The sequence below is a fragment of the Anser cygnoides genome, chromosome 11, assembly GCF_040182565.1.
Source record: "Anser cygnoides isolate HZ-2024a breed goose chromosome 11, Taihu_goose_T2T_genome, whole genome shotgun sequence".
NCBI lineage: Eukaryota > Metazoa > Chordata > Aves > Anseriformes > Anatidae > Anser > Anser cygnoides.
This window is the reverse complement of record NC_089883.1, coordinates 19,298,725-19,324,908: the sequence shown is the minus strand read 5'-3', so window position 1 is coordinate 19,324,908 and position 26,184 is coordinate 19,298,725. Positions and strand designations below refer to the sequence as shown.

General features: G+C 34.7%; 1 protein-coding gene and 1 long non-coding RNA gene across 6 annotated transcripts in view; one reads left to right on the top strand and one right to left on the bottom strand.

The window, feature by feature from the left end:
• LOC106033679 (uncharacterized) overlaps positions 1 to 26,184 on the bottom strand; it is a 103,545-nt gene that overhangs the window by 34,020 nt on the left and 43,341 nt on the right. For 4 of the 5 annotated variants that reach the window (XR_010834285.1, XR_001205476.3, XR_007161902.2 and 1 more), the window contains 2 exons: positions 23,004 to 23,053; positions 20,667 to 20,774 (listed from right to left, as the gene is read on the bottom strand). This is a non-coding gene — a long non-coding RNA (uncharacterized lncRNA). Of the gene's footprint in view, positions 1 to 20,666; positions 20,805 to 23,003; positions 23,054 to 26,184 lie in introns of all 5 variants that reach the window. The other variant, XR_010834287.1, reaches the window with a different exon arrangement.
• Positions 1 to 26,184, top strand: part of UNC13C (unc-13 homolog C) — a 161,110-nt gene that overhangs the window by 124,560 nt on the left and 10,366 nt on the right. Inside the window, exons 24-29 of the mRNA XM_013177313.3 lie at positions 5,964 to 6,052; positions 8,301 to 8,450; positions 10,139 to 10,262; positions 12,225 to 12,281; positions 13,305 to 13,385; positions 16,327 to 16,474. Coding sequence (XP_013032767.3) covers positions 5,964 to 6,052; positions 8,301 to 8,450; positions 10,139 to 10,262; positions 12,225 to 12,281; positions 13,305 to 13,385; positions 16,327 to 16,474 — 649 coding nt within the window. The remainder of the gene's footprint in view (positions 1 to 5,963; positions 6,053 to 8,300; positions 8,451 to 10,138; positions 10,263 to 12,224; positions 12,282 to 13,304; positions 13,386 to 16,326; positions 16,475 to 26,184) is intronic.

Sequence of the window (26,184 nt, the reverse complement as noted above, 5' to 3'; positions counted from 1 at the left end):
ACAGGGAGCTGTATAAACAGAGAAAAAACTAGGCTCTCTGCTCTCCTGACATTAAAATAAAATAGCCTGAACAAAATGAGTTTCTTCATTAACTCTTCTTCTCTGCCGTAGCTTAACGGGGAGGAGTTCTTACAGGATTATATGAATGAGAGCAGTTTGCCATAATGAAGATAGTAAAGTGGGATACAACCCACTTTTCTTTTTGGTCAAGTCAATGACAAAATAGTGGTAAGCAGACTATCATAATGTAGAATTTTGTTTTGACCTCCAGTTTGTTTAGTCTAAAAAAGATTGCTTACATCTTCACTAAATCATTCTTTTGTGTTTGACACACTGGGAGCTGATAAAAGGGAAAGAAAAAAGAGCTAATATTTGTTTTGCTTTTCCCCACATGGCAAAATACAGCAGAAATGAGCTATATCAATTAGTTGTCTTTTATTAAAAAATAAAAATAAAAATTGAAAGCAAAGTAGATTATGTGCAAAAGTATTATATCAAATATAGGTAAATCATATTTCCACTCCAGTAACTTTAGTTCCAGCTTTACATGCAATGCTCAGGAATTCCTACAGAAATCTACATGTGGGCCTGAAGACTTTGATAGAATGACAAATGCCCAGACCCATAAAATATTTAGGCAGAATACTTCTAAAGTGTCTAAATTGTATGCATCGTACCTAGGCAGTCAGCTGGGGGGATCTGTCACTGAAGCGACAGGTCTGATAAATAGCTGTCTCTTTCCTAGATGTAAATATTTCACGTTTTTTTGTTTGTTTGTTTTTCTGAACAGAGGTAACCAGGTAGTCCCATTAAGAAAGTATAAGCAAACTATGCTGTGAAATTCCAGATAAATGCAGATAAATGGAATTAAGATTAGAAAGGTTTCAATTAACTCATGCAAAAGTAATTTTCATCTCTGTAGTTTCCTATGGAAACAAATTTGACATTAACAAGATTATGTCTGTGCATTAAATTACAGCATAGAATAGCTCCATTTAACACATTATACAAAAAGCAGCCAAATTTATCAGAACTATAACTCATTTCCAAGGTTTGTAGCATAAAAAAAAAAAATCACAGCTTTAAGCAGCATTTAGAAGCAATTATGTACAAACATTTTTTAAAATACTTTCACCTGTTCAACAAAACTATTTTTTGCTTTTATTTAGCATTAAGTAAAAGTTGAACTACTAAATATCTATTAAATAATCCATAATTAACAGATTGTATGAAGTGTGCCAACAGACTAAGGTGTGTGTTCTGTTGTGGGTAAAAAAAAAAAAAAAAATATTATTTAAGATGGTAAAAAAAATATTTATGAAGACAAATCTTTATAAAGAAATATAATTATATATTTATATAAAAATGTGTTTATATTTTTATTTTAAATGTTTATAAAGAAATTTATAAATTTTATTTATATAAGAAAGACAGAAGAGTATGGTTTACAAATTAACAGGTTAGTAGCATTTCACCTACTCAAATAAAATGTGTCTTTAAAAACAAAATCCAGATTTTGACAGCTAGCAGCATACCACGATATTTGAAGACTAGCCCACATATGTCATGAACTGTAAATGCAACACAAAAAGCTGAGATAAATGGTCTTTCCTCTCTAGCAATTCTTACATTAGTTATGGCACTTTAATGATGTCTTCTTTCCTTCCGCAGTAACCCGTTCAGTTATGTTTTCTTTTTTCTTTTCCTGAAAAAATTATTCAGCATGTTGGATTTGGGGTTTTTGTTTTTTATTCTTGATTTTCATTCTTCTATAGGAGCAAGCAAGACTTGAAGAAAAAAAAGTCTCCAATACTGTAGATGCTTTATCTATATCCTCATATGACATAATCTTCAATGCTGATTAGCATTCTCTTTTGCCTACCTTTCCTCCTAGATGATTGCAAAGTAGCATAACATTAGGACTAGGGTACCCCTAAAATTCATAATCTGTCTGGGTAGCTGAGAGTTCTGCAGCTGAGCATGTTTGTATCTATTTTCTTAAACTGCTACTAATAAAAATTCCATTTACCCAAGTTCTTACAAATTTCCCTTCCCATAATAACTCTGCGCTATCAGATTTGCAGTTTTCCAACAGCAGATGAGCTTGTGAAACAGATGCTTGTTTTAATCATTACTCTCTTGTTAGGAAGCAATATTAGTCAACAATGCTCAGGACTTTTCTTGGTCACTGGATAAATGAACTCACCTCTGCATTACTGATCTGCCTCACTGGGAGTTTTATTTCCTTTACACAGTGGCTTTGAAAGCTGTGTGTTATTTTCTCAAGTAGTAAGTGTTGTTATGTCAACCTGTGTAAGTCTCACTTCATTAAGCTAAACCATTTGCACATTCCTATAGTGCATTTCCCACACAATACTTTCTTGAGAATAAGCAAACCTGGTAAAAAGCACCTTAGCAGTTGTTGTTCACACCATTGGTGAAATATTAGATCTTTCAAAAGCACAAACAAACAAACAAAAAAAAATCCTTTATGAGCTTTTTGTGATTTTATGCTGTCAGCACTGTCATTTTTGCAGAATGCAGACATGTAGTGAATTGCAACTTTATAGAATATTTAAGAGGGAAACAGTAAAAGTCTCTGCTTCCACTGAAATTCCTTTTTTATTCTCCAATATTTTTTTTCAAGGCATCACAGCTGAACCTATTTTTTTAATTAACAAATCAGTGGATTAATTTATGCATCAAAGATAAGACATGCGGAAGAAAATCCATAAAAATTAGTTTGTGATGTGCAGTGGTACCAAAAGCTGCTACATCTTATCTCCACTGCACCAAGGCCATTCTAAAGCCATCTTTACCAATAGTATACTCCCCAAGGACTTTCACAGTACAGAACTTAGTAGTCCATAGTCATTTCATATCAGACAAAAAGTGGCTCATAGCTGAGGTATATTTGGATGGTGCCAGACAAGGACTGATGCCTGAGGACCCTCTGATTTGCCCTGGGAACTCACTGACACACAGAGGAGACATGGTAAAGTAGATGAAAAGTGCACATTTTAGTTTTGGTGAAGAACTCAAGTTGTCCTGTGTTTAAATAAAAAAAACAGTGGTACTCAGAAACATTGTTAACGTATTCTTAGTCATCACAACACCACCAGGTATCTGTCACCTGGATGGTCAGCCTGCATACCTCTTTATATTCCACCGCTCCCTGTGACACTGCATTAGTAAGCACGAACATGTGTATTCACAAGGCTGGATGTCCTGCCAGCTGCCTCCAGCTGTGCACACAAACTAGTTTGTGTAATTTGTGAGCACGAAGTCCCCTAAAACTGTAAGCGCTTGCATACACCTTTCTATAATGTGTGTTTTGTTCACAATATGATATTAGTAATTGACCCTTCTAGTAATTGATCCTCCTAGTTGACCAAACTAAGTCCAATTTCAGGAGAATTTAGCAAATGTATTTTGGGGTTTTCACAACAACCTCTGATAGAAAATAACTACATTGACCTAGTAAAAAGATGATTCTCTAGCTTGTGCATAATGTGGTAAGAAATTTAGTCTTCTGCCTGCCTGTGAGAAACACTCCGTAGCCAATAACTTAGGCTCAGGCAAGGATCTCAGTGAAGTAGTAATTTATTCGTGATTGCAATGGCGGGCGTCCCACAAGCAGGAGCACACCTACTGGTGCCAAAACAGTTTATACACTTTTTGATGACAGGACCCTCCCCTGTTTCCCCACTGAGTGGGTAATCCAGGTTCACAATCTATCTGATGCTTCATAGACAATGCATGGCCTTCAGTTGCTGGCCTGTTAAATTTCAAATTTCTTTTGACTTTTTTACTGTTTGAAGTGGTAATGTTTCTTCAGTTATCTGACTTGACTTAACACCGTGATTTTCACCTAATTGTTCTAATGAGTCTGGTTGTCTGCATTTTACAAGGATGCCTGCTAAGTTTTCTTATCACTGCAAGCATATCTCAATACCCCACTCCTCACCTTTAAACAACGTAACTCTGCAAAAACAACATTTTTATTCCCACACTGCCCAGTATTCTGTGTTTTCTTTAAAGTGTACCATGTTCAATGTGAATGCATTTGCGTTCATTTTTTTTTTGTTGTTAAATGTGTTAATATTCTAGTGGAGTTCTTAAGTTTATGTTTTGTATGCATCCTACCAAAGGAGGTGTTATAATTCCCTAGTTAAACACATCTTCTGGAAAAATTGCTGCCTTCATTAGTCAACTCTAGCTTTGCTAACTAATACAGACGTTTCAGTAAAATTAGTTTTTCAGTCTCTGCTTTTCATATGAAGGAAAGCAATCACTTTAAGTGTTTGAACTGTCAGAGTTTATCTGCCAGGGAAATTACTAAGACATGAAGTGGAGAAGCAACAGAACCTCTCACAATGCAAAATAAATAAAAACAAAATATTCACAGTGTTAAAATAGCAGCTTCTCGGATTAGAAAAGTGCTACACATCACTATATTCTAAAGGACATATGGCGATTACCCTCTTCACCTATTTCATATTTTTGACAAACTAATGAACATGCCAGATTTTCTATGGTTTTAAACCACACATAATCTTTAAGGAGAGAAAGGATGGCGTAAGACTTAACACAGTAGATCTTTGGGGGTGTTTCAGGGTTTATTTAGATTTTCCTGTATTTTGCATTAGAATTCCTGTGTAGTCCTATGTAAGACATCCAATGTGCTGTGACACAGCTTACTCATTTCTCTAAAGTATGATTAAAAGAGTTGACCTACTGCACCATAGTACTCTGAAATACTCTCTGAAGCATCAGATGAAGAATAAGCACTAAACCCCACTCATACAGTCAAAAGATATGAACATGACCTGATTATGTATTCCAAATGCAAAATTTCCTTTGAAATTGGCTGAAGATCTTTATCTGACATTATTGCAGAACCGAGCCCAGAATTTGAGGATTATCACTGAAAATCACTCCCTAACAGTACAGTGCAGATAGCTGAAAAACCTGGAACATCAGCTATTAATTTGTATTCTGCTGTTGGTCCTGATGATCATCAATCATATCCTACAATGGGCTGTAACTATTTTTCCTGAATGTTACAGCTTAAGGAGAAAGAAAAAAGTCTTTTTTTTTTTTTTTTTAGTTGAAAAAGCGTACATAGCAAATATAGCAAATAAAGCAAGCTGCTGGCCAATACCAAAAGAGTACCTTTTTGATTAAATATCTGTGCATGGATCCCCATCCCTGTAAATGTAAAATTACTTTTCTCCCCTGCATTTCCTCTTTTCCTATGTTTAGAAAACTTGTATGAAAGATACAGGAGCTGTTCTCCCTGTACATCTGAATGTTTTGCACTGTGCTTGAATTATGTATGTCTTAATGGCTTTTAGAAATAGAAATACTGAAATTCAGTAGATTCACTTCCCTCATACTTTATCAGTATAAGCAGCATGGATAGTCTTCAAACCATCTTTTCCAGAGTGGGCTGTTCTACTTTCATGAAGCATTAATGGGAAAATGGAAACATCTTCCAAGAAAAACACAAAATAAATAAATAAATATAGGCAGTGGTAAAATGCACCGGAAGGAAGAAGGAAGGAAGGAAAAGATCCATAGACAGTATTATTAACATAAGCACTAACTCCTCATGCGTCCTTCTTTTGGTATGCTTTGTGAATACCATTGGCCTGAAAATAGTAATTCATTCTATTCTTGTGTCTGCTAACAAAATTTTCACTGTCCCACAGAAAGCCATTGCTCCGTGGCACAGTTTTGATTTCCAACAACATAATTCCTCATTATTACAGTCAAACATTTTCCTTTGATTGGTAATTGGAATTTTAGGCTTACTAAGCAATCCTGTGTTGTAACAGGTGTTTCCATATTTGATTTCCCATAGTGCAGTATATCATTGCATATAATTCCAAATTTGTTAATTTAACAAAAAAAAAAAAAAAGCATATAAGAAAAATATAACATTACTTATCTCTTTGCAGTTGGATCCTGAAGCTAGTGTTGTTCTAAAAGAACTCCAAGTGAAACTTAGTAATGTACTGGATGAACTCAGTGTAACATATGCCACAAGGTAACCAACTTATTTTATTGCAAATCTTAGAGAAATAGTCCTTCTCATAAACCTAACTTATTGCCTAAGTCTCAGTGTTTGGATGTCCCGCAGCACAGTTTGCTTCTGCCCTGATATTGTGGTGTGCATCGGTGTTTAAACATTGAAACAAAGCAGTAACTTCGCTGCAAAGAAAACTGAAAATGGTCTGTAGACACTAATGTGTCACAGAAATGAGGCTGCTGACTTTTGTTATGCTTTCTGGAAAACAAAAATAGCTGTTTTTTTCTTGCCTGTTGATATGTTAAACCTCTCTCCGACCATGTATATGTTACTCCCTGAGACTGGCAACTTATTTCTGAGTGTCATGCTTCAACCAAGGATGTCTGCCTGAGTTAAGCCTGCTTGAAATGTCACTATAATTGATTTTCTTGGGTCATTTGCCTACCAATGGGTCTGCAAGAATTTTGAATTGAGCCTTACTCTCAAAATTTTTCATTAATCAGAGCGCACTCTGAAGTCTTGAATAAGTACTCAGACTCACTGGGCCAGCAGCAAATCCGTGCTATGAGAAGCTGCAAGCTATTTTTGCTTCAAATTAGAAAGGAATCTAAGAAAGGGGGATTAGTGCTATAGTGGTACTCATTAAGCAAAGGCTGTAGTGGCTTATTTAATCCAGCAGTGAACCATCTGGGTGGACTGTGTTCATTTTTCCTGCGTGTGCTTTGTTTCTTATTTTCCTCTTTGCTACCAGACCCTGCTTTCTCTGTTGACAGGGCATGAATGGTTATCTCATTCCAGGGTTTCTTTTTTGAATAAGACAGTTAGATTTCTGGAAGAGAATACTCGGTATTATTTCAATCTAGAATATGCTTCAGATAACTAAAATGAGACTACTTGTGAGTCAGATAACTGCCAGAGTTTGTGAGGTTAACAATGTTAGAAAGACGGCTAATGCAAAAAAAAAAATGCCAGTTAATTATTTTTGCTTTTATTGGAGGGACTGTGTTTACATGAGCAGCTTCAATAACAGCTTTATGGTCATTTTACCCAAGGCTCTAGAGTGTGTAAGTAAGTCCATGTCAACTGAAAAGCGTCTGATTTTCCAGTGTTTTCACATGGAGATTTGCATTTTATTTTTTTGATGAGCAATGTAACTGGAACTTAATGCATAATTAAAATGTGTTTTTTTTGTTTGATTGTTTGTTTTTTCTCTTATAGTGAATCCTCTTTCACTTTCATTGCATTAATTTTTGCTATTTATCTTTTCACATTAGAAGGCCTGGTATATTTATGGCCTGTGTTTTGCATTTCTGTTCATAAACTAATACAAAAACAAATTCATTCTTCGTAAATCAATTCATAAACCACGTTACTATGTATACAGAAGCCTTATTCTGACTCTAAACTGTTGATGCCGAGTAACTGCCATTCTGTATCATTTAAATGTACTTATTGACAATTGTACTGCATCAATGATATCAGAAGACTGTCACACACATTTGTCTACCAGGTCAATTAGGAAACTGAACAATTTGGACATAAGCTGACAAGACACAACTTGAGGAGCAAGAGCTTGTTCACATACCCCTTGAGGTGAAAAAGATTCCTTCAAGGAGGAAGTATCTGTAACAACTTCTAAATGTGGTGGGGTTTTTTTGGTGAAAGATTATTTTAAACAGTCCGAATGTGTTAGCCCTTCCAACTAGTTGCAAAGAAATAGGCAAAGTGTCTAGTAGCATTAACTCTACGTGAAACCCAGGAAAAAGACGAGTTGAACCTAACGGGGCAAAATCAGTAGAAGTTTTCTATTTGTCCTCAAGGAGAACACCAAAGCTTGTTTCTTTTATTAACCACAAAGAAAAAAAAAAATAATCTCTGGTCCCTTCTTCCAGTTGTGCCTTCACAGCAAAAATAAAATCTTGAGCTGTTGCTAGCTTGTAGTCAGTCATATCCTAAATTGTGGATTTACAAATTTTGTACATCTATTGCTTTCAGAAAATAACTGGCATTACCACAAATGTAAGAAAAACATAATGACAGAACTGAAACAAGAAAAAAAAAATCAAAACAGTAAATGTATTAATTTTATGAGTTATAATGCATAGGAGGGGATATTTTTGGTCTGTAGCACTGCAGCACCTTGCATTTGCAAACTTTCCAACACTGCAGAGAAAATTCAGTTCTTTAGACAAATCTCATGCAGAATGATGAATACTGTCTTCTACCCCATAATTCTTTCATTCTTGTTTTTCCCTCTATCCTACAGTTTCCAATTTATTATTGAAGATTGTGTAAGACAAATGAGCTCTGAACTCAGTCAAATGAGAGGAAATGGGAACACAGTGGCCAATAAGAACAGTGCAGCCATTGATGCAGAGATTGTGCTTCGGCCGCTCATGGATTTCCTGGATAAAACGTAAGTATGGCAGATTAATGAGTGTGGCACATTAGGAATTTGATGCTACAGTCAAGGATGTGGACTTGGTCTTACCCAGACTAGAAACATTTTGCAGTATTTTTAATATTTGTAGTAGTCTTAGGCGTTCAGAATATTATACATACCACGTTTATTTACACTAAGCAATATTTGTATAGGCAGCATATTTGCCTTTCTAGTGTCTTTTTTTTGTCATGTTTTGAGGTATTAGGAGCTAGTGTAAGGCCTGTGCACCAGGAGCTGTTGTATAAAGAAAATTGTACTGAACAAAATATAGTAATTCTGTATGCTGAAATTGTTTGGCATTTGGTCTAGGCTGGCACCCAGTGACACCCTGCTTATTTACATGCACTTCCATGACATCAAAAACACAATGAAAGTTTGTTTCTATGCTTTTGAAAAACTGCCGTGCATCTATGATCAGTTAAGACACTATGCAGAAGTCAGTGATTGGAGGTCCAAAATAGTTCTCTGGGCTGACTAGTAATACCCAAGTCAAAAATTGATTTAAAGGATACATTTATAATTGACTTTTCACTCTCCAGGTCATTCCTCCATATGCTTGCTTAGTGTTTCTAAACATGGGGCTGATGCGTCTAAGACTGCTGTCTTAGAAACATGACTAGAAACATAGCTCCCAACTATATATATATATGCATAGCCAAAGTCTACAGGAAACGTGGAGCATAAGGGGCGGGGGAGGGAACTGGAAGGGATTTTGCTTTGTCTTTTGCAGTTTAATTTTACTAGGCTTCATTTTTTGAGGGCTTTGGCAGTTACAAGAATTTCAGTGCCAGCTGGCAATGGGCAAGCACTTATTTAAAGTACTTATGGTAAGAGCTGACTGTGTAATACTGTCAAGTGCAGCACCCATCTTCCTAAACTGGCAAAAAATTTTTGGCTGCTGTATCTATGTCAGCCTTTTATTGCTAGCTATCTACCTAGTCCTGTGTGCTAATTTACTAGAGGATTATGTGTGGATTTCAATTGTAATTATTGTTAAGATGTTTATTCCTAGCACAAGTTTTTTTTTTAAGAAAAGCCAAAAAATACTTATACACTTACATGTGCTATCCTAAGGTCATATTTTAAAAATGCGCGTGCTGACTTTTGCCTGTCAGGTTCAATTCCAAATTACCATTGTTTAAGCCACCTTCATAACTTCTTTGAGATTTAATACAACAATGCCATACTGGAAACAAAAAAAAATATGGTTTTTAAATTACTTTCTGAATAGAAAATGTTCCTTACCATTGGAATGTTAAATGAAATTTTAGCAGATGCCTAACCCACGGGCAGAAAATAAAGATGTGAAATTAAAAAAAAAAAAAGACACTGTTAGGGACTATCACCTTTCTTACACAATTTAACTGTGGATAATAGAATTATAAACATATAGTAACATTTTATTATATTTATTAATATTTAGCATTTTCAGTAAATACATGTTAGGAATATATTAAGCAATAAAAGAAATAGTGGGGTTTTACATGTTTTTTCTAATCTGCTAAAAAAAGAAATATGTGTAATAATTAATCTATTGAGAAATCAGTATTGGTAGAGAAAGCTAAACCACTGTGTCCATTAATCTGAATATATACTGACAGAGTACCTCTGAAGTCCTAATGCTATTTTTGGAGACCTTTTTGTGTTTGGTTTTATTCCAGTTTAAGCCTTTCTGCAAAAATCTGTGAGAAGACAGTGCTGAAACGGGTTTTAAAAGAGCTTTGGAAGTTAGTCTTGAACAAAATAGAAAAACAAATTGTGCTTCCACCACTGACGGACCAAACCGTAAGTGTAACAGCTGCAGGTCACACATATTATAAAGGATTCTAATAAATATCGTGCTTAAGCAGGTATCTGATTAAGGGTTCTGATACTAACCTTTTCTGTAGCTCAGTCAGAATAATGCATTGAAGTATGCATTGTATTGTGCTCCAGTGTTTGAAAGGATTTAGGTTGCTTTTCAGTAGTTAGTGAGGAAGAGCCTACTTCGTGATACTGCCTGCCCCACCCTGGAGCAGTTTTGATGGATGTTTTTTTTTATGAGTGTAGGATAAAAGAAGCAGAATCACTGACTCTGCACCATGCTTTTGTATAAGGGCTTCTAAGTATGATTTCTTGTGATTTTGTAATGCAAAGTAACAAGAGTGTTCCTGGCCCCTCCTAGGAATTCAATCACTGACATTGTTACAGCTCCCAAAAAGCGAGGAACCTTCCATCCCATTCTCCAGCCCTGCCTGCCCTTAAGAGCAGGAAACTGAAGCCAATTTTTAGCACTACAATTTTTTTTTATTTTTTTTAACAGGAGACTTGATAGGAGGTTCTCTTTGGGGAGAACTGTATTTACAGACAAGAGGGAAAGAGACTATATGTTAACAAGGAAAGTAGTGCTGCTACACCCAAGACTGCTGTGGGTGATGGCTTGACATGAACCTAGAGTGGGGACAGTGCTGAGGGGACTGGTAAAATCTGTTTCTATCTAAGGATAGAAGGATGGAAAAAAATGGCCTGGAGCACCACCCCCTCTCCCCCACCCCCTTCTTTTCTAGTCTGGGATAATGTAAATGTTAATTCTTCTCATTTCCAATCCTGAATAGAATGAATTCACCATCTTTGTGACAAGCTAATCATTATGTTACCGTAGCATGCCTTTGGGAACTTTACTGTATACATCCTATGTTATCAATAAAGCTGATTAAAAACATATTTGTAAGGATCCATAAGTTAAAGGCATATAACATATTAAAGATGTATTGAAGGAAGTTGCTGGAGGGAAAAGGGGAAATAGAACACGTTGAAATGGTGCTAAGGTAGTAATGAAATAATATGAGCTTTTAGTAATTCTAGAGTAGAGCTAATCCTATCACCATAGCAAGGACTCCATTCACTGAATTTATTCATATTTATTATATTGCTGTTGTTTACTATGCATAAATAGAAACAGGCTCTCTTTTAGTAGTTGTGTCAATTTTACATGTGTAAGGTTTTTCATTTGCTTTTTCAGCATTTTGGTGCAAAATTTATCTGCAACTGCCTAAGTAGTGCTTACATATGGCAACTGCATTTCCCATCAGGAGTTAGGAACATTTATTTGCTTTATGCAGGATCAGTTGTTATGCTTTGAATCATAGAACAGTATGGTTCAGAGGTAAGGGATTTATTTATTTTTTTCTGCTCTTTTTAACTGGTTGTCAAGAATGATTATAGAGGATTTGGTGACCATAAAATATGGGTTTAAATTCACAACACTTCAGTACCTTTAAAAAAAATAGCTTTGGCTTAACACTAGACCATTATCCTGTGTGTTAACACAACTGATGATTTCACCATAGACACTGAGTTAAGCTTTTGCAGGTTCTTCAGGGCTGTTCACTTCCCACTGTGATTATTTACATTAGCATAGCACCTGAGAGCCTTGATTATGGACAAGTATCTCTTCGACTTATTGTACAACAACAATCCAAGCCTTAGCTTAAAAATATTCGACATAAAATTAGAAGCACAAGAAACCACTACCATCAGAATAGGCAATATCACATACAGGAAACTGGAAGGAAGCATTCTTTAGGCATTCAGCTACTTCACCCTATCAAGTGAATTAAAATATGTATCTTGTGTAATTTAAAAGTTCACTTAGCTTTGCAGAACAGTGATTTTGGCTAATGTCTTAGCAGGAACTAAGATCATGTTGACACAGAATGTAACTACACTGTATTGAGTCTGTTTCCTGAAGTTTCGATTTGATTACAGGGGCCTCAAATGATATTCAGTGCAGCCAAAGATCTTGGACAACTGTCAAAACTCAAGGTAATGTAGTCTAATGATGTAGTCTAATGAATCTGTGAATGGCTTGCTCTAACAAAAAAACAGATGAAATATCAGTGACTGTGAGGCCGGACTTCATGACTCGTCCTTATTTACTATAATAAGCTTGAATGTGGCAGTAGCTATTCACAGGTGAGTAATGATTTTACGGTCTCATCCAAACAAAAAATAAAAGACAGTATGCTTATATGATAAAGTGATCAATAGCTCAGTCAAGAAGTTATTCCTGTGTTGCACAACTAGTCCTATAAGTAAGTATTAAATATCATAAAAAATAAATTACGAGATATGTGTGTGCTGTTCTGGAACCAGTTCTGAAAAAATGCTGGGATGGGAGTACTGGTAAATTTGTTCTGTGTATTACTGAAAATAGTTACTGAAACCTCTGCAGTGTACTCATCAGCACTGCATTACTGAAGTCCATAATATAACTTCACGGAGAGCTAAGACATTTGATACTAATGTCAGTTGTTTGGCAATCAGTTTTGACATTATCATTTCAGAATTGAGCAGAAATAGACAAATTTGTGCTTCTATAAATACTCAGTTTGCTAGCAGCATTAAAATGTTGCTTAAGTCAGTAACAGGATGCTTATAGTAGACAAAGTTCACAGGTATATAGTCAGTTTATGGCTATTTGACTTACGTTAAAATGTGAAAATTTTTTTTAAACATGCTGCATTAACAAACATCAGTTAAACTTTAAGGTTCATTAATAAAACAAATTATTTTAGTATCATCCAATATAATTATTTGAACATAAAATTTGTCTGTAAAAGAAAGAAATAGTGATGCAGATGCTGAGTATTAAATGTTGGTTCTTTTTCCCCACAACCTGTTTTCAAGAAACAACACAATTGCTTTAGGTTATAATAAGTAAGAATTCTGAGATTAAATTAATCCCTATTAAACACAGGAGTTTGGGGAGCAAACTCTTCCAAGAATAGACAGGCCTCAACACTGACTCTCTTTCATAATCGACTGCCTTCTTAACTTGCCTTGCAGGACCACGTGATTCGAGAGGATGCTAGAAGTCTGAGCCTGAGGCAGTGTGCAATAATGGAAGTAGCACTAGCTACTATTAAGGTATGGCTTTACATTTTTTTCTGTTCTGTGTTGGAATGACCAAGTATATAATTACATAAAACAGCAGATTCTTATATAGAGTGGTCCCTTAGAATCATAAAGATCCCTTGAATATGACAAGAAACATTTGATCCTAGCTTTGTAGTGAATTGAAAGCAATAATAATAGCATAAACTAGAAAAATTGTTCAACCACTTGCAGACAGAACATGTACAGCATTAAAGTAATGGGTGGCCAAAATCTGATTCTTGTGTTCCTTTACAGTTTAGAGTTAGTGCGGCTGAAGTAATCAGGCCAAACCCTTATTTAGCCTCTTTCTCCCACAAGGAAGGAGCAGAGCCTGAAAACTGCAGTTGTTCCTAGCTGCACTCTCCTGCAAATATATATGACATTGTTTATAGCACACCGGAAAACAAGGCCTTTTCTACCATGAATTACTGGGCATTATTTTAACTTCAATGTTCAGTTGAATTTGTCAACTTTTCATAGTTTAGAATTCACCATCTGATTTACTGTTTTTCCTAAATAATTGGATTGTCACATAAGTAAGGAAAGGAGGCAGCTACTTCAGTATTAAATTGAAGATGCAAAGATGACAACATTCATGATGAGGTCTAGTGCAACAAAATAGCATCTCAAAAAACAAGAAAGAATTATCAAACAGGGCTCCCAGTTGCCATTGGTTTAACTTCTTACCCATAACATTTGGGAATTACTGCTATTGTGGAACCAGAAACAACAAAATTGTGAAGGACGATTGTGTTCTCCCAAACTAAACTCTGTAGACTCTTTAGTCTAACATGTGAATATAACTGTTTTCGATCAAAGGATTCTAACCTTGATTGGATTTCCAGCACTTAAACTCTTAAGAGTAATCAGGAGTTATAGATATTAATCATTTTACTAAACTGAAGCCTAGATTTAGAGGAGAAAGATTAGAAACAAGGAAAATTCACTATTCAGTATTCCTCTGTGAGCTATGTTCATAAACTGAGCGAAACAATGCACTCTGGAGAAAATATTTTCGAATTGTTAAGTCTTGGCATTATAACATGCTCCCTGTACTATGTTGCGTGATATGGCAAAATCTTTTTTTTCCAAAATAGTAAACAAATAGCCATAATCATGCAGAAATTGGTCTTACACTATTACAAAGAGAACAAAAGATAAGCTTTGAGAATTAACTCAAGAAAAAAAGACTACCATGTTGCTTTAGGAATCCAGTTTGTAAGTTTAATGATTAAAACATACACTTTCTGGGTAATGTTAAGTAAGTAAGTATAGCTTGAAAGTCAAAAAAGTCTGCCTAAATAATAATACAAGAATGGTAAAAATGACGTATGGTGTCTGTTGAAAATAACTTATTGTACGGAAGGGATTAGAAGGGAGGAACATCTCTGTGCTTGCATTCTTTTCTGGTTTTGCTTATTAGTCAAATTTTTAGTACCAAAAGTTAATTCAATGAGCAACTTAAAAATAATTTATGATTTTTGTATCAATGCTTGGGAGAGTGTAAAATGAAGGGATGATCTTTCATCTTATCCATATTATCCTTCTTTGTATGTTATAAAAAGAACCTTAGCAAACAGATTTTATTCTAAGGGAAAATGGTGTTCTGGCCTCAGTTATCTCAAATTGAGATACAATAATGATAGGGTCACGTTATTTTTGTTTACATGCAAAACTTAACATTTATAGGCAACAGCAAAAAAAATAAGACACAAGATTAGAGTTAGGTTTCCTTGATTTTTTTTTAAATGTTTGTCAGCTTTTGTGGAGCTTTTAGTCCTTTCCAGCTGCTGCTGTAGATAAGATTTTATTGGGAGACAACTAAAATATATCTCAGTAATTGCCACAATAACAGGAAATATCATTAATAGATTTTAACACCTGCTTATAAGTTGATTAAAATCCTCCATGAAAGCATGAGTACATTTTTTAACCATTCAGAAAATAGAGATGTCCTTGGAAAGTACAATATGAAATAATGCACTTGGAAAGATATAAATTTCACATAAGTATGCAATGATGAAAAAATAAAGGTGATTTACTCAGAACCTCTTAAATTGACACTGCTTACATGTGATTAAAACAACATAAAACTTTTCAGTAGAATATATGTTGTTTATCAGCAGAACAAATGTTGTATAGCCCTTACATCACATTTTTATTATTATTATTATTTAGAAGAAAACCATAAGATTCCCATGGATCATCACTGAGAACTAGGAATCAGGCTCCAGTCCTGTTCAGCACTGACAAACTCAGACAGCTTCAGCATGATTACATAAAATCCTTTGTTTTCCTCCTATAGGTACATTTCTCCCCGTAATATACAGTCACCCTCAACACAGAAATGTGGTCAAAATTGCGATTAAACAAGATAACCACCATGGAAATTACCATGGAATTTATAATCATTTCCCAAAGCAGAAACAATTTCAGGTACAGACAGTTACAAGGCAATGATAATCCAAAACTTCATGTTCTAGGATCCTCTCTTTTAAAATTCTAACTGCAACCTTCCTTCAGAAAGAATATTTTCTTTACTTGTACGATAAACCATGCCTTGGTTTTAGAGATTTTTTTAAACAGAGCAATTCCCATGACCTAAAAGAACCTTGCATATATATAATATGTGTGTGTGTATTTGTACATACATTCATTTTTAGATCAAAATACTTGAGATCATGAAGATCAAAATTAAAATTTAATATAATTTTTACCCTCATAAATCTTAAATTTTCACCTTTGGAAAGATGCTCTGTAGGAGAGCTGATGACAGTTATCTCAAAAGATACAATCACAAATCTAACCACACTGTCAAGGTTATTTTTTAAAAAGTTTGTGTAAGAATTTTATTTAAAATTATCTGTCAGTAACTGGGGCCTCTGTTAGATATTTTGCCATTCTCAATGACCACATTTGGTTATCTTTTTAGCAATACTTCCATGCTGGAGGAAGTGGGCTGAAAAAGAACTTCCTGGAAAAGAGCCCAGACCTACGGTCCCTAAGATACGCTCTTAGTCTTTACACACAAACTACTGATGCCTTGATAAAGAAATTTATAGACACTCAAACGTCTCAAAGTAAGTCATCTATAACATGTACCAAATTATATTTTAAGTGTTTTAAATGACTGGTTGCCAATCACAGTCTCTAAACACTGTGGTATTTTGGAGTTTACTGTCACAAATCTGCCCATGTGATGTTATCCCATATCAATCACTGTTGTCAATAGGTGGAGCTTATCTGAGGTCAGTACATTTAACAGACTATCACTTCACATGAACAATAGATCCCATAGCTCTATATGACTACTTAGCATCAGGAATATTTACAGAAGTACTCCACACACTAACAGAGTTGCATAGGTCATATACCAAAAAGCATTTTATAATTGCAGAAACAGAAAAAAATCATAACAAATTTTGGAAGCTTTAGATACTTTCAGAGATGGTGGCTATTTATTAGTAACCACAGATAACTGCAAAAATCGTGACATATCCCTTAAGGTTTCCTTTTGGGATTGAGAACAAGAAATTGTGAGTAATATGGTCTTAATGTAGTACACTGATTTTATATTACAGAACCTTTGCTTCTCCATCTAGTAGGCCATCTGTGGCTTCAAAAGTATTAGGAGGTTTCAGCAGGCTAAAATGACAGCGATTATGCTCCCTGTTTATTTTTTTAATTTGTGCATTTCAGAATTCAGACTTAAAATCATCCTACTGAATATGTCACATCATTTTCTGTGCCTGCTTATCAAATCTCAAAATTTTGGAACTTTCCCAAAAGCAAACCAAGGCAGACCACATGCAAGAATGCCATATGAGGTATATTTAGAATTTGATCACCAACACTAAAGCCATTTTTTCCTGTTCTAGAAATTTGGTGCAGTGCACCCAAAAAATTAAAATGCAAAGTCCTCTTCCTATAACTTATTTATACAATTCATTACTTTTGTATTTCAGAAGAGGACGTGGTTTCTGTAAGAGGGTAAATGTTCACAGTTATTCTTTTAGGCAAAGATTCCTTTTTTTTTTTTCAAAAAGAAGTTATTTCTTACCATTTTTCTTATTGATATAGGTCAGTGTTTTCATACTTCTATAGCACATGCAGAAACTGTTTTCATGTAGCTCATGTGCATTACATTCCAAGCTGAACAGTTTCTTCATTCTAAAAACTGACATTTTTTGCATAATAGGAAACTATAGTAGATTTCTTTTGAATGCAATGTGCTTTTTTAAAAAATGGCCTATCTGCCGTTAAGTATCTTTGAGGAAAAAATACAATTTTTTGATCTAGAAATAATTACCATGCTCCCACTCATGAGAATCAGGAAAGTTTTAATTGGACAGTTAAGCAGGAAATCAATTGCTTTTACCTCTGAAGTTACAGTACATTACTCAACATTATAAAAAGCATGGAACACTTGTTTTGCAGCTTGCCCCCAGGATTAAATATAAGGAATGAGTTCCTGGGCAACTTCCATATTAGACTGAGTATCTTTGTTAATAATTCATATATTAGAAGTGAGAAAATTGCTGTAAAACTCTAATATATAAAAAATAGATTCTTTTCTTCCCCCTCTCAGAAATGATTAACAATATGGGTTTAGGCTGAAAATTATCAATTACTAGTACATTTTGTTTTTTCTTATGCACAATTTCATTGTAACTTCAGGAGAGAAAATTATCCAGGTTGTAGCCATAAGCAGAGGTCCTTTATTATCTCTGAATACAAACTTGAATCTTCTGATTTTTCATCATGATTTCAGCCTGAGGTCTGCGTTCATTTCTGTGCACACATTAGCATGCCTATATTTGCACACCAATATTATCAAAAGTGTAGCCACCAGGAATGGAAGTTAAGGAAAAGTGACTCAAAGCTTTTCATCATCGTTTAATGTTTCATTTAAAAGAACAAAAAAACCTCATCCATTATAACCTCCAGTCTCACAACTGTAGCTATATCATTAGCATGTAGTTAAAATGAGCCTTTGGGCAAATCAGAAACTTTCTCTGAAGTATAATTAGATTTATATCTGCCCTCATATTTGTGCATATAACCAATCCATAATCAATAAAGACAGTTGGAGGTAATTAAACTGGAAGCAGTGGGAAATGAAACACTTTAAAGAAAACAGTATATTGAATAATACTATGTATGACTGTAGATAAGTTTCATTACTCTGCAAATCATCTTCCCTTTTTATTCATTACTAATTTTTAACTTAAGAAGCTTATTTTTACCGTAATTTAACCTCCATGCCTCTAATTCTGAAAAGAAAAAAAAAATCATGAACCACCTGTACGTATCACAATAAGAAATGCATAACAGTTTTCAAAGCTTGTCTGTCAGGATTTTTGCTGGCAGCATAACCTGTTTCTATACACTGTTGGTAAGTTCTTTTGTTGTGAAGTGACTATTTAAAAGTTGCATTGACATAAAGTTGTTTAATGTAAACGTTAATTATTTTTCTGAAATATATTTCTTCATATTATTCTGAAAAGAATCCTAAGTTGTAGGTGAACTTAAAATACTAGAGATAAAAAGCACAACTGGTTCATCAAAATTTTCACACACAAGTTCTATGATGACAATGCAAAAGTGAAAATATTCTTCATTACCTTGTGGACACTGAGTTTTCCTGTAATAACTTGTGTTCATGTCCGAGGTCAAGGAAATATTCTACCCTCTATTCTTTTGCATACCATCAGTCTACCTTTTATATATTATGAACACATGGCAAGATAAGCAAGATGCAAGAGGTGTGTTTTAATTAGATTATCCAGTAACATGTGCAGTACAATCTGTGATCCTTTCCTGAAGCATTTCTTGCTGTAGCGTTTTACTATCTGCCGCCCAGTCTTTGACAGCTGGAGAACAATTGATTACAAGAACTCTACTGTCATGTCACTATACAAAAGCCAACTATTTTTCTTGTCCTTGCTGAACCAGCCATTAGGAGCACCATTCCCAAGTCATTCAGCAGCTTTTCCCTGTCCACTTAAAGCTCTGTTTCAACAGAAACAAGACCCTTATGGACAAATGCTCTTACTGGTCATCTACCAACTACAAAGCAAAAGTAACTTGAATTTTAACCTGCAGACATCTTCACAGCACCAAGATGCCATGGAAGATGGCTGAAAAAACAACCACCTAAATCTCTATACAGTTCAGCTAATCTCTCAGTCAGGAAATAAATTCATTCCAATCTTTAAATAATAACTATAGTGCAGTATCCATTAGTTCAGCTAAACTAACGCTCTCCAGTTGTGTTACTAATATAGGTTACTGTTCTTTTTTCCTTATTAGTTCATATATTCTCACACTATTAATTCTCTACTTGTAATACAAGGTGTTTATTACTTAGAAGTTGTCATTGCAGAACATCCCACATGAAAACCTCACTGTATTAGGAAAAAAACACGGAATAGAGGGTTAGCATGTGGGTTGTTGTGTTGCGCTTTTGGCTTTCAGAATAAGGAATGATGCAACTCTAGCTAAGCCAAATTGCTGCAGCTGCCATTTGTCACTATATTCAGTTACAACGCAGAACATACAGAATTTCTTTTAGAGGCATCAATACATCAAACCAACTGAGAAAAGGGCAAGGAAGGCTAACTCTGCATTGTGATTTAGGTAAATAATAGCAAAAATAAATAAGGAATTGCAGGGCTGTACAAGCTTCTTCCACGCATACAATGAGTATAGTTGTAATACAACAAAAAGGCCAGCAGGTAAACAGTCAGGCCCCTTTCTCCTTACAGGTTTTTGTCTCTTTATTTTAAAGAGTTTAAACTTAACCTAAAGCTAAAACTTGAACAGCAAGCATGCCAGACAAAAGGGAGCACCTTTTTTTCTTCATAAACATACTAGCAGAAAGCAGTTATATACGTACCCACTCTAGGAAAGGCTACACAATATAAGGCACATATACACGCACCATGCTTGTGTATGCATATCTATAACATATTATTATGACAACTCATTCCGTGGCAACACCTGTTGCAATGAAAATAATATCTCTAACCCAAAATAATTATATTAGGATATCACAAATGCCCTTTGAACATAATTTTTTGAAAGAAGTCACCATCTTAAATATCCATTAATGTTTTCACGTAAGATTTTAATGTGTCAAAGTGCTAATAAATCATTTTCAAAGTGCTATATGACACCAGCCAATAATTTATGCACTGATCATTTGTTGTGTCCACTCAATATTCACCATGAAATATCACTAAACTAGAAGTAAACAAAAATCAGGCTTACCTTTAATCACAGGCAAAAGTGGTTTTTAGTTGTTTTTGTTTTTTTTTTCATTTTCCATGATGAAGCTGCCACATCTCTAATAAACTGATGGGTAAAAATTTGTTGGATCTGTGCGAGAAGGAAGAGTTACCTTTTCTCCTAGAAAGTATAAGATCTATGTAAAATTTTTATGTTAAGGTACTACCTATATTCATATACATGCAGGGTTAAGTTCAGTAGCAATAACCAAAAATAACAAAGAACATGATTTTGCACCATTTAATAACAGAGGTGACTATTGAACCAACTCTTTGTGGCTACACATTCCTAAAGAGCTTCCTGGAAACAAAGCCATTTCCATGGGCAATATTAATCAAGACATTCCTGATTTTCAAAATAACTACTTACTGTATTGAAAGCACCACACAAAAAACTGAGATCCCTAAGTACTTGAAAGCTAAACATCTTCTTTTCAAATACATCAGGAGACTGTACAGATGTATGCTTTAAGAGCAAATTTTCATAGTCAGGACAAATAAAGTTAACTGTTATAATCTTAATCTGATTGATTTTCCTTTCCAAAGCACTGCTACAGACTCACAAGACCATACTCTAAAACAGACAAGTGTTTGAATACATAAATGACAATGCTGAGCAAAACAAGAACATACTTTTTGAATGACTGATGATGTTTCAAGCTTTTTTTTTTTTAAACATATAATGATTTGCCATTTTAAAGGGTTATAGTGATGAATGCCATAAGTTCAATCCTCATTCAATGTTGTGGTAACAAATCTGTAACCACACTATGGAAATGAAAGGTAATAGAAAAACTTTTTTTGTATTAAAATCATGTATTACACAGTACAGATATCAAGATTAGCAAAGTGACAATTTCTGTCAAATACTATCATATGGAGCATCTGTATTTCTGCCTGGCACAGGAGAGAGCAGTTTCTCTTCTCGAACTACGTCACCACTGCTATCCCAAATCTGCCACACACTTTCAGATTGTTTGGAAATTATATACTGTTGCGATTCTGATCATCATGGATTTTAACATTTGTATTAATATGATAGTAAGGAGGGAGATAATTATCTGTTTATCCCTTAGTATTAAAAAAAAAAAAAAAAGACTTTTATTTCCAGAAAAATGAGCAAAACGTGCCAGCATTTCAGCATTTGAGCTACTTCAACTCAACCCACAAATGTAAAACTAGTAGGGCAGCATTCTCTTTTGCAAATAAATTACTGGTATTGTTTTCTAGGAACGCTTTTACAATTTTACACACCATGAATTAGGTGTGTAAAAAGACATTTTTTGTCTAAAGACATTCAGTTACACAACTCTGAAGCTCACGTTTAGTATTAACCAGAAGCTGTCCAGGTGACTAAGCAGTGCCATAAAAGACCCTGTTGCAAACACATTCTTCTGGTGTTAGTGCTTCCAAAAGCCATTTCCTGGAGCAGGTAGCTTTCAGAGTCTCTGTAATTGGGATGATGATATACAACCCAAATTGAAAAACTTGACAGCAGTTTGGTGAAGAAATGTGCATTTCAAGGCCTGAGTGACTGCTGTGGTACATTTTATATGGTCATTGATACGTCCACAAAGAGCATTTAAAACACAACCAAGTGCGAATCTTATAGTGTCAGTATACAATTACCAAACACATCCCCTGATGTTCAGATCAGTGATTAGTTCTATTTCCTTTGAACTTTAGTCTGCTGGAACTTGTCACTTTTAGATTGGGCACCACTAGCTCTTAATGTAAATGTGATTTGAGTTGTTTGTTTTTTTTTTCTCCTTGCTTCTTCTACATTCGACTGCAGGATAACATTTCTGCATAAATTCAGACTACAAAAGATGGATCATTTTCATCTTTTGCCACCAAACAAACACAATTGTCTGTACATACTATACTTTTGCTAAGCATTAACCAGTTGTTATATTGCAGTAAACTGCCAAGCCTGAACTACAAAACCCTGTTCAACACACCATGGCTTGCTAACAGCTACACGGCAGCCAGCAAGCCAACAGAGCGTATCATCAAGGAAAGCTCCTAGGTTTCTGCAAAACACCATGTATTTGCATATGACGTACTTATAGAATATGTCAACCTACATCAACTTTACATTAAAAAAAAAGTCAAATTACAGTTCAGGCAGGACAAGCTAATTTTAACTAAACTTGAGCTAAACTCAAACACAGTTTCACAATCTAGACAAAATCATAAAAGCCAAAAGACAAACTTTTACTGTATTTCATAAGAGAAGGAACAGACTCAAAACACTGAAGTAGAACTACATCCATGTTTATTGGACAAACTTTTCTAATCTGTGGTATATTTGACTTACTGTTACTTGAAGTTCAGACCAGTCCAGGCAATGCTTCTCAAAATTAGTTCCTAAATAAAAAGAAAAAAAATATTTCAGCCTGGCAGCCAACTTTTTGTTGAATTAAGTCACACCTCCACCTTTTAAGACTACTGAAGCAGGTTTATATCTGTGGTTTAGTTTAGCAACTAATGTCTTAAATCATTATTAATTTTGTTGACTATAGCCGGTGTAGTGAATGTTTATATTTGATTAGCATCGTCTCTAATTACATTTGGATGAATATGGTTTTAGTTTTAGCAAACTACATTTAAAAAAAAATAAAACCACTTCAAACATTGGTGTCCTGAATTCACTCCCATTTATTACCAGTACTTTCTCCAAAGTAAATGCCACTCTTGCATCTAAAACAGTTACGCATCAGAAATAGCCAGAAAAATATTTTTAATGCGTTTTCAGTAAGTTATGTTTTTGTAAACTTCCTTAGAGAATGCTAGTGTTATTTTAAAGGTCTATGACATAGCAAACCATGAAGGACTGCATTATATTTTTTAGCCTGACTTTAAAGAGTTTGTATCACTTAAGCAGAAAAATCAATACTCATCTAGCAACATGAAGCTCATACTACATTCCCTACCCATGTGTTTAAATGTCTTCAGAAAAAGGTATTCTTTCACAGCAACTAATTTTTAATCGGGTTTCTTTGTTCACACACTAGACAAGTGAAAGCTGAAAAGGGAAGAACCTTCCAAGAACAAGAAAAGATTATAAGTAGAATGAGAACTATTTACCTAATTAGAATGAACAACTATAATTCCTCTTGTAAAACCAGCAAAACTGGGAAGGAAATTATAGAGCCTCAGGATCCTATAAAAATAAAATATCAGGGCGACTATTGAAGTTAAGTTCTCTAAGAAATTAGCAGAAGAACCCCAGGAAAATAGATGTACTTTACTGGCATTATTAATGAGAAGATGCTAAATCTGAATGTCTGAAATAAAATATTGATTTCATAACTTATGTGATTTCTGGAGCACTGAGCTCTGTGAAAGCTTGAAGATATGTCCAACTTTTTCATCCTTATGTCTTGTACAGAAAATAATGTGAAAACCTTCATATGGTGTTTAAATAAGTGGTCAGATTTATGCTGAACAGGCTAGCCAGCAAATGGGACAGGATAGGGTTACCACTTAGCAACATTGCCAGTTCAGCTGTTCTTATTGCCTGGCTTACAGCGCTTAGTGAGCTTTTCTGTCCCAGGTACTAAAATCATGTCATGCATGACAACTAGCTTACAGGTAGTTGTTTTTCTTTTAAACCAGATTTCTAATCCTCAGAGAAGTATAGAAGGCCTTGAATCCTAAAAGCCAGAGTAAATAATAATAATAATAATAATAATAATAATGTAAATCGACATACATTTAGGAACTTTTAATACATCTATAAAGACAGTTTCAGAGCCTAGCTTATTATCTTTGACTACTTTGAGGCCAAAACACTGCAAAAAGTCACCACTTGAACAATTTTGTGAGTGCCTGGATGGGAGCAGGAAAATGTCAGGAAGCCAAAAAGCTCCAGGAAGTCTTTAAAAGATCATCTAACCCCGGAACTGTAAAAATATAAATACCCTAGAAACCCTGGACACTAAAAGGAGGCAGTGTAGACATACAGAGAAAGCGTTGATCAAATAAAGTAAAGGGAAAGGCTAAAAAATCTCTGTAAGAATCAATCAATTCCATTTGGGAGGCAAGTTAGGGAAATGAGAGAGCCATAATGCTCGAGTAGCGCAGAAAGGGACAATGTGAATAATCTAAAGTTGAGTATACAATTATGTCAACTGGAAGAAGAGAAATAACAAAACACCAACATGGTAATATGAATCTGAGAAATGAGAGAATTATGAAATTCTTAGAAAAAGTCAAATACCATATTATTATTATTTTTTAAATGTTATATGTGCTGATTACTTCAATACCAAATGCATTAGCATTTGAGGTCGCATAGGTGTTTGGTGAATGTCAGATTCCTTTCCTATTTAATGAACTACTACCTTTATATAAAGTAAAATTCTTAATTGACATTCACCTTCTCAACCTAGGGGGTCATTTCAGTCCTTCAGTAAGTGTGAGGAGCCATGAATGTATGGATAACTGGACTATAATTTTGTGAAGAAAAAAATATAGTAAATTCAATTACAGGACTTCTGACAATAGATTCTTGTATGTTCAATAAATTCTGACATTCAATGCATTCCTAGCAAAGCAAATGATAGATTGTTATGTTGTAATAACTGCAGATAGTATAAAAGCCTTTAAAGCTAGAATATTTTGTTTTCAAACACCTGATGGTAGACACTGATCTCTTTCGGACACTGCAGATTATTTATTAGATTCAAGCATCCAGAAAATAAATCAATTTGCTCCACGGAGATACATAACTTCTCATATTAGGAAGGGGGTATAGTACATTTCAGAGTTCTCTGGAACCTGAGCTGGGAAAGACCATGAATGTAGATCTATGGTTTTGGATATCCAGCTGCTGTTTTTGGTGACAAAGTCCGACTCACTTTCTACTGAATTGTGCCTGAATTTTGAAAAAGACACAGTTTTGACTGTATCTCCTTGTCTCGTATCTCTACTGTCTCTTATACACACACTCTGACAAGTTATCACATACCTAAAGCTCAACAGATCTATCAGCTGGACACTGGGTAGAGGAAAAAGACAGAAATCCAGCTTGTTAACTGCTGAGATTTCTTTTTTAAATAAAAAGGTGACCCTTCTCCTAATAAGTCCTATGACCTTTGTCAATGCAATTTAGATTTGGAAAAAGGCTCATAGAGACAACAGAAGGCATAAGAATCAACTGCATGTTGTTCTCCTGAAAGTTCTGCAAAAACATGAGTTTTGCTTTTACAATATGACTATAGGGTTAGAATTGTCCCTGTAAGCACCGCTAAACAAGAATTGACACTGCACAGACCACAAACACTTTAGCATTTAATGCTTCTGGAGTTTAACAGTAAAAGAGTAAATAAATAAAAAGAAAAAAATAATTTGATCTGTTGTTAATGAAAACTGTAATTGTTAATGGATGAAACAAGAAAGATATGTGCTTAGTTGAAGAACATGAAAGCATTCTATTATTTCTTCTCTTTTGCTACCCTGATGACTCTGAAGTGCAAAAAGAATCCTTGTTTTGC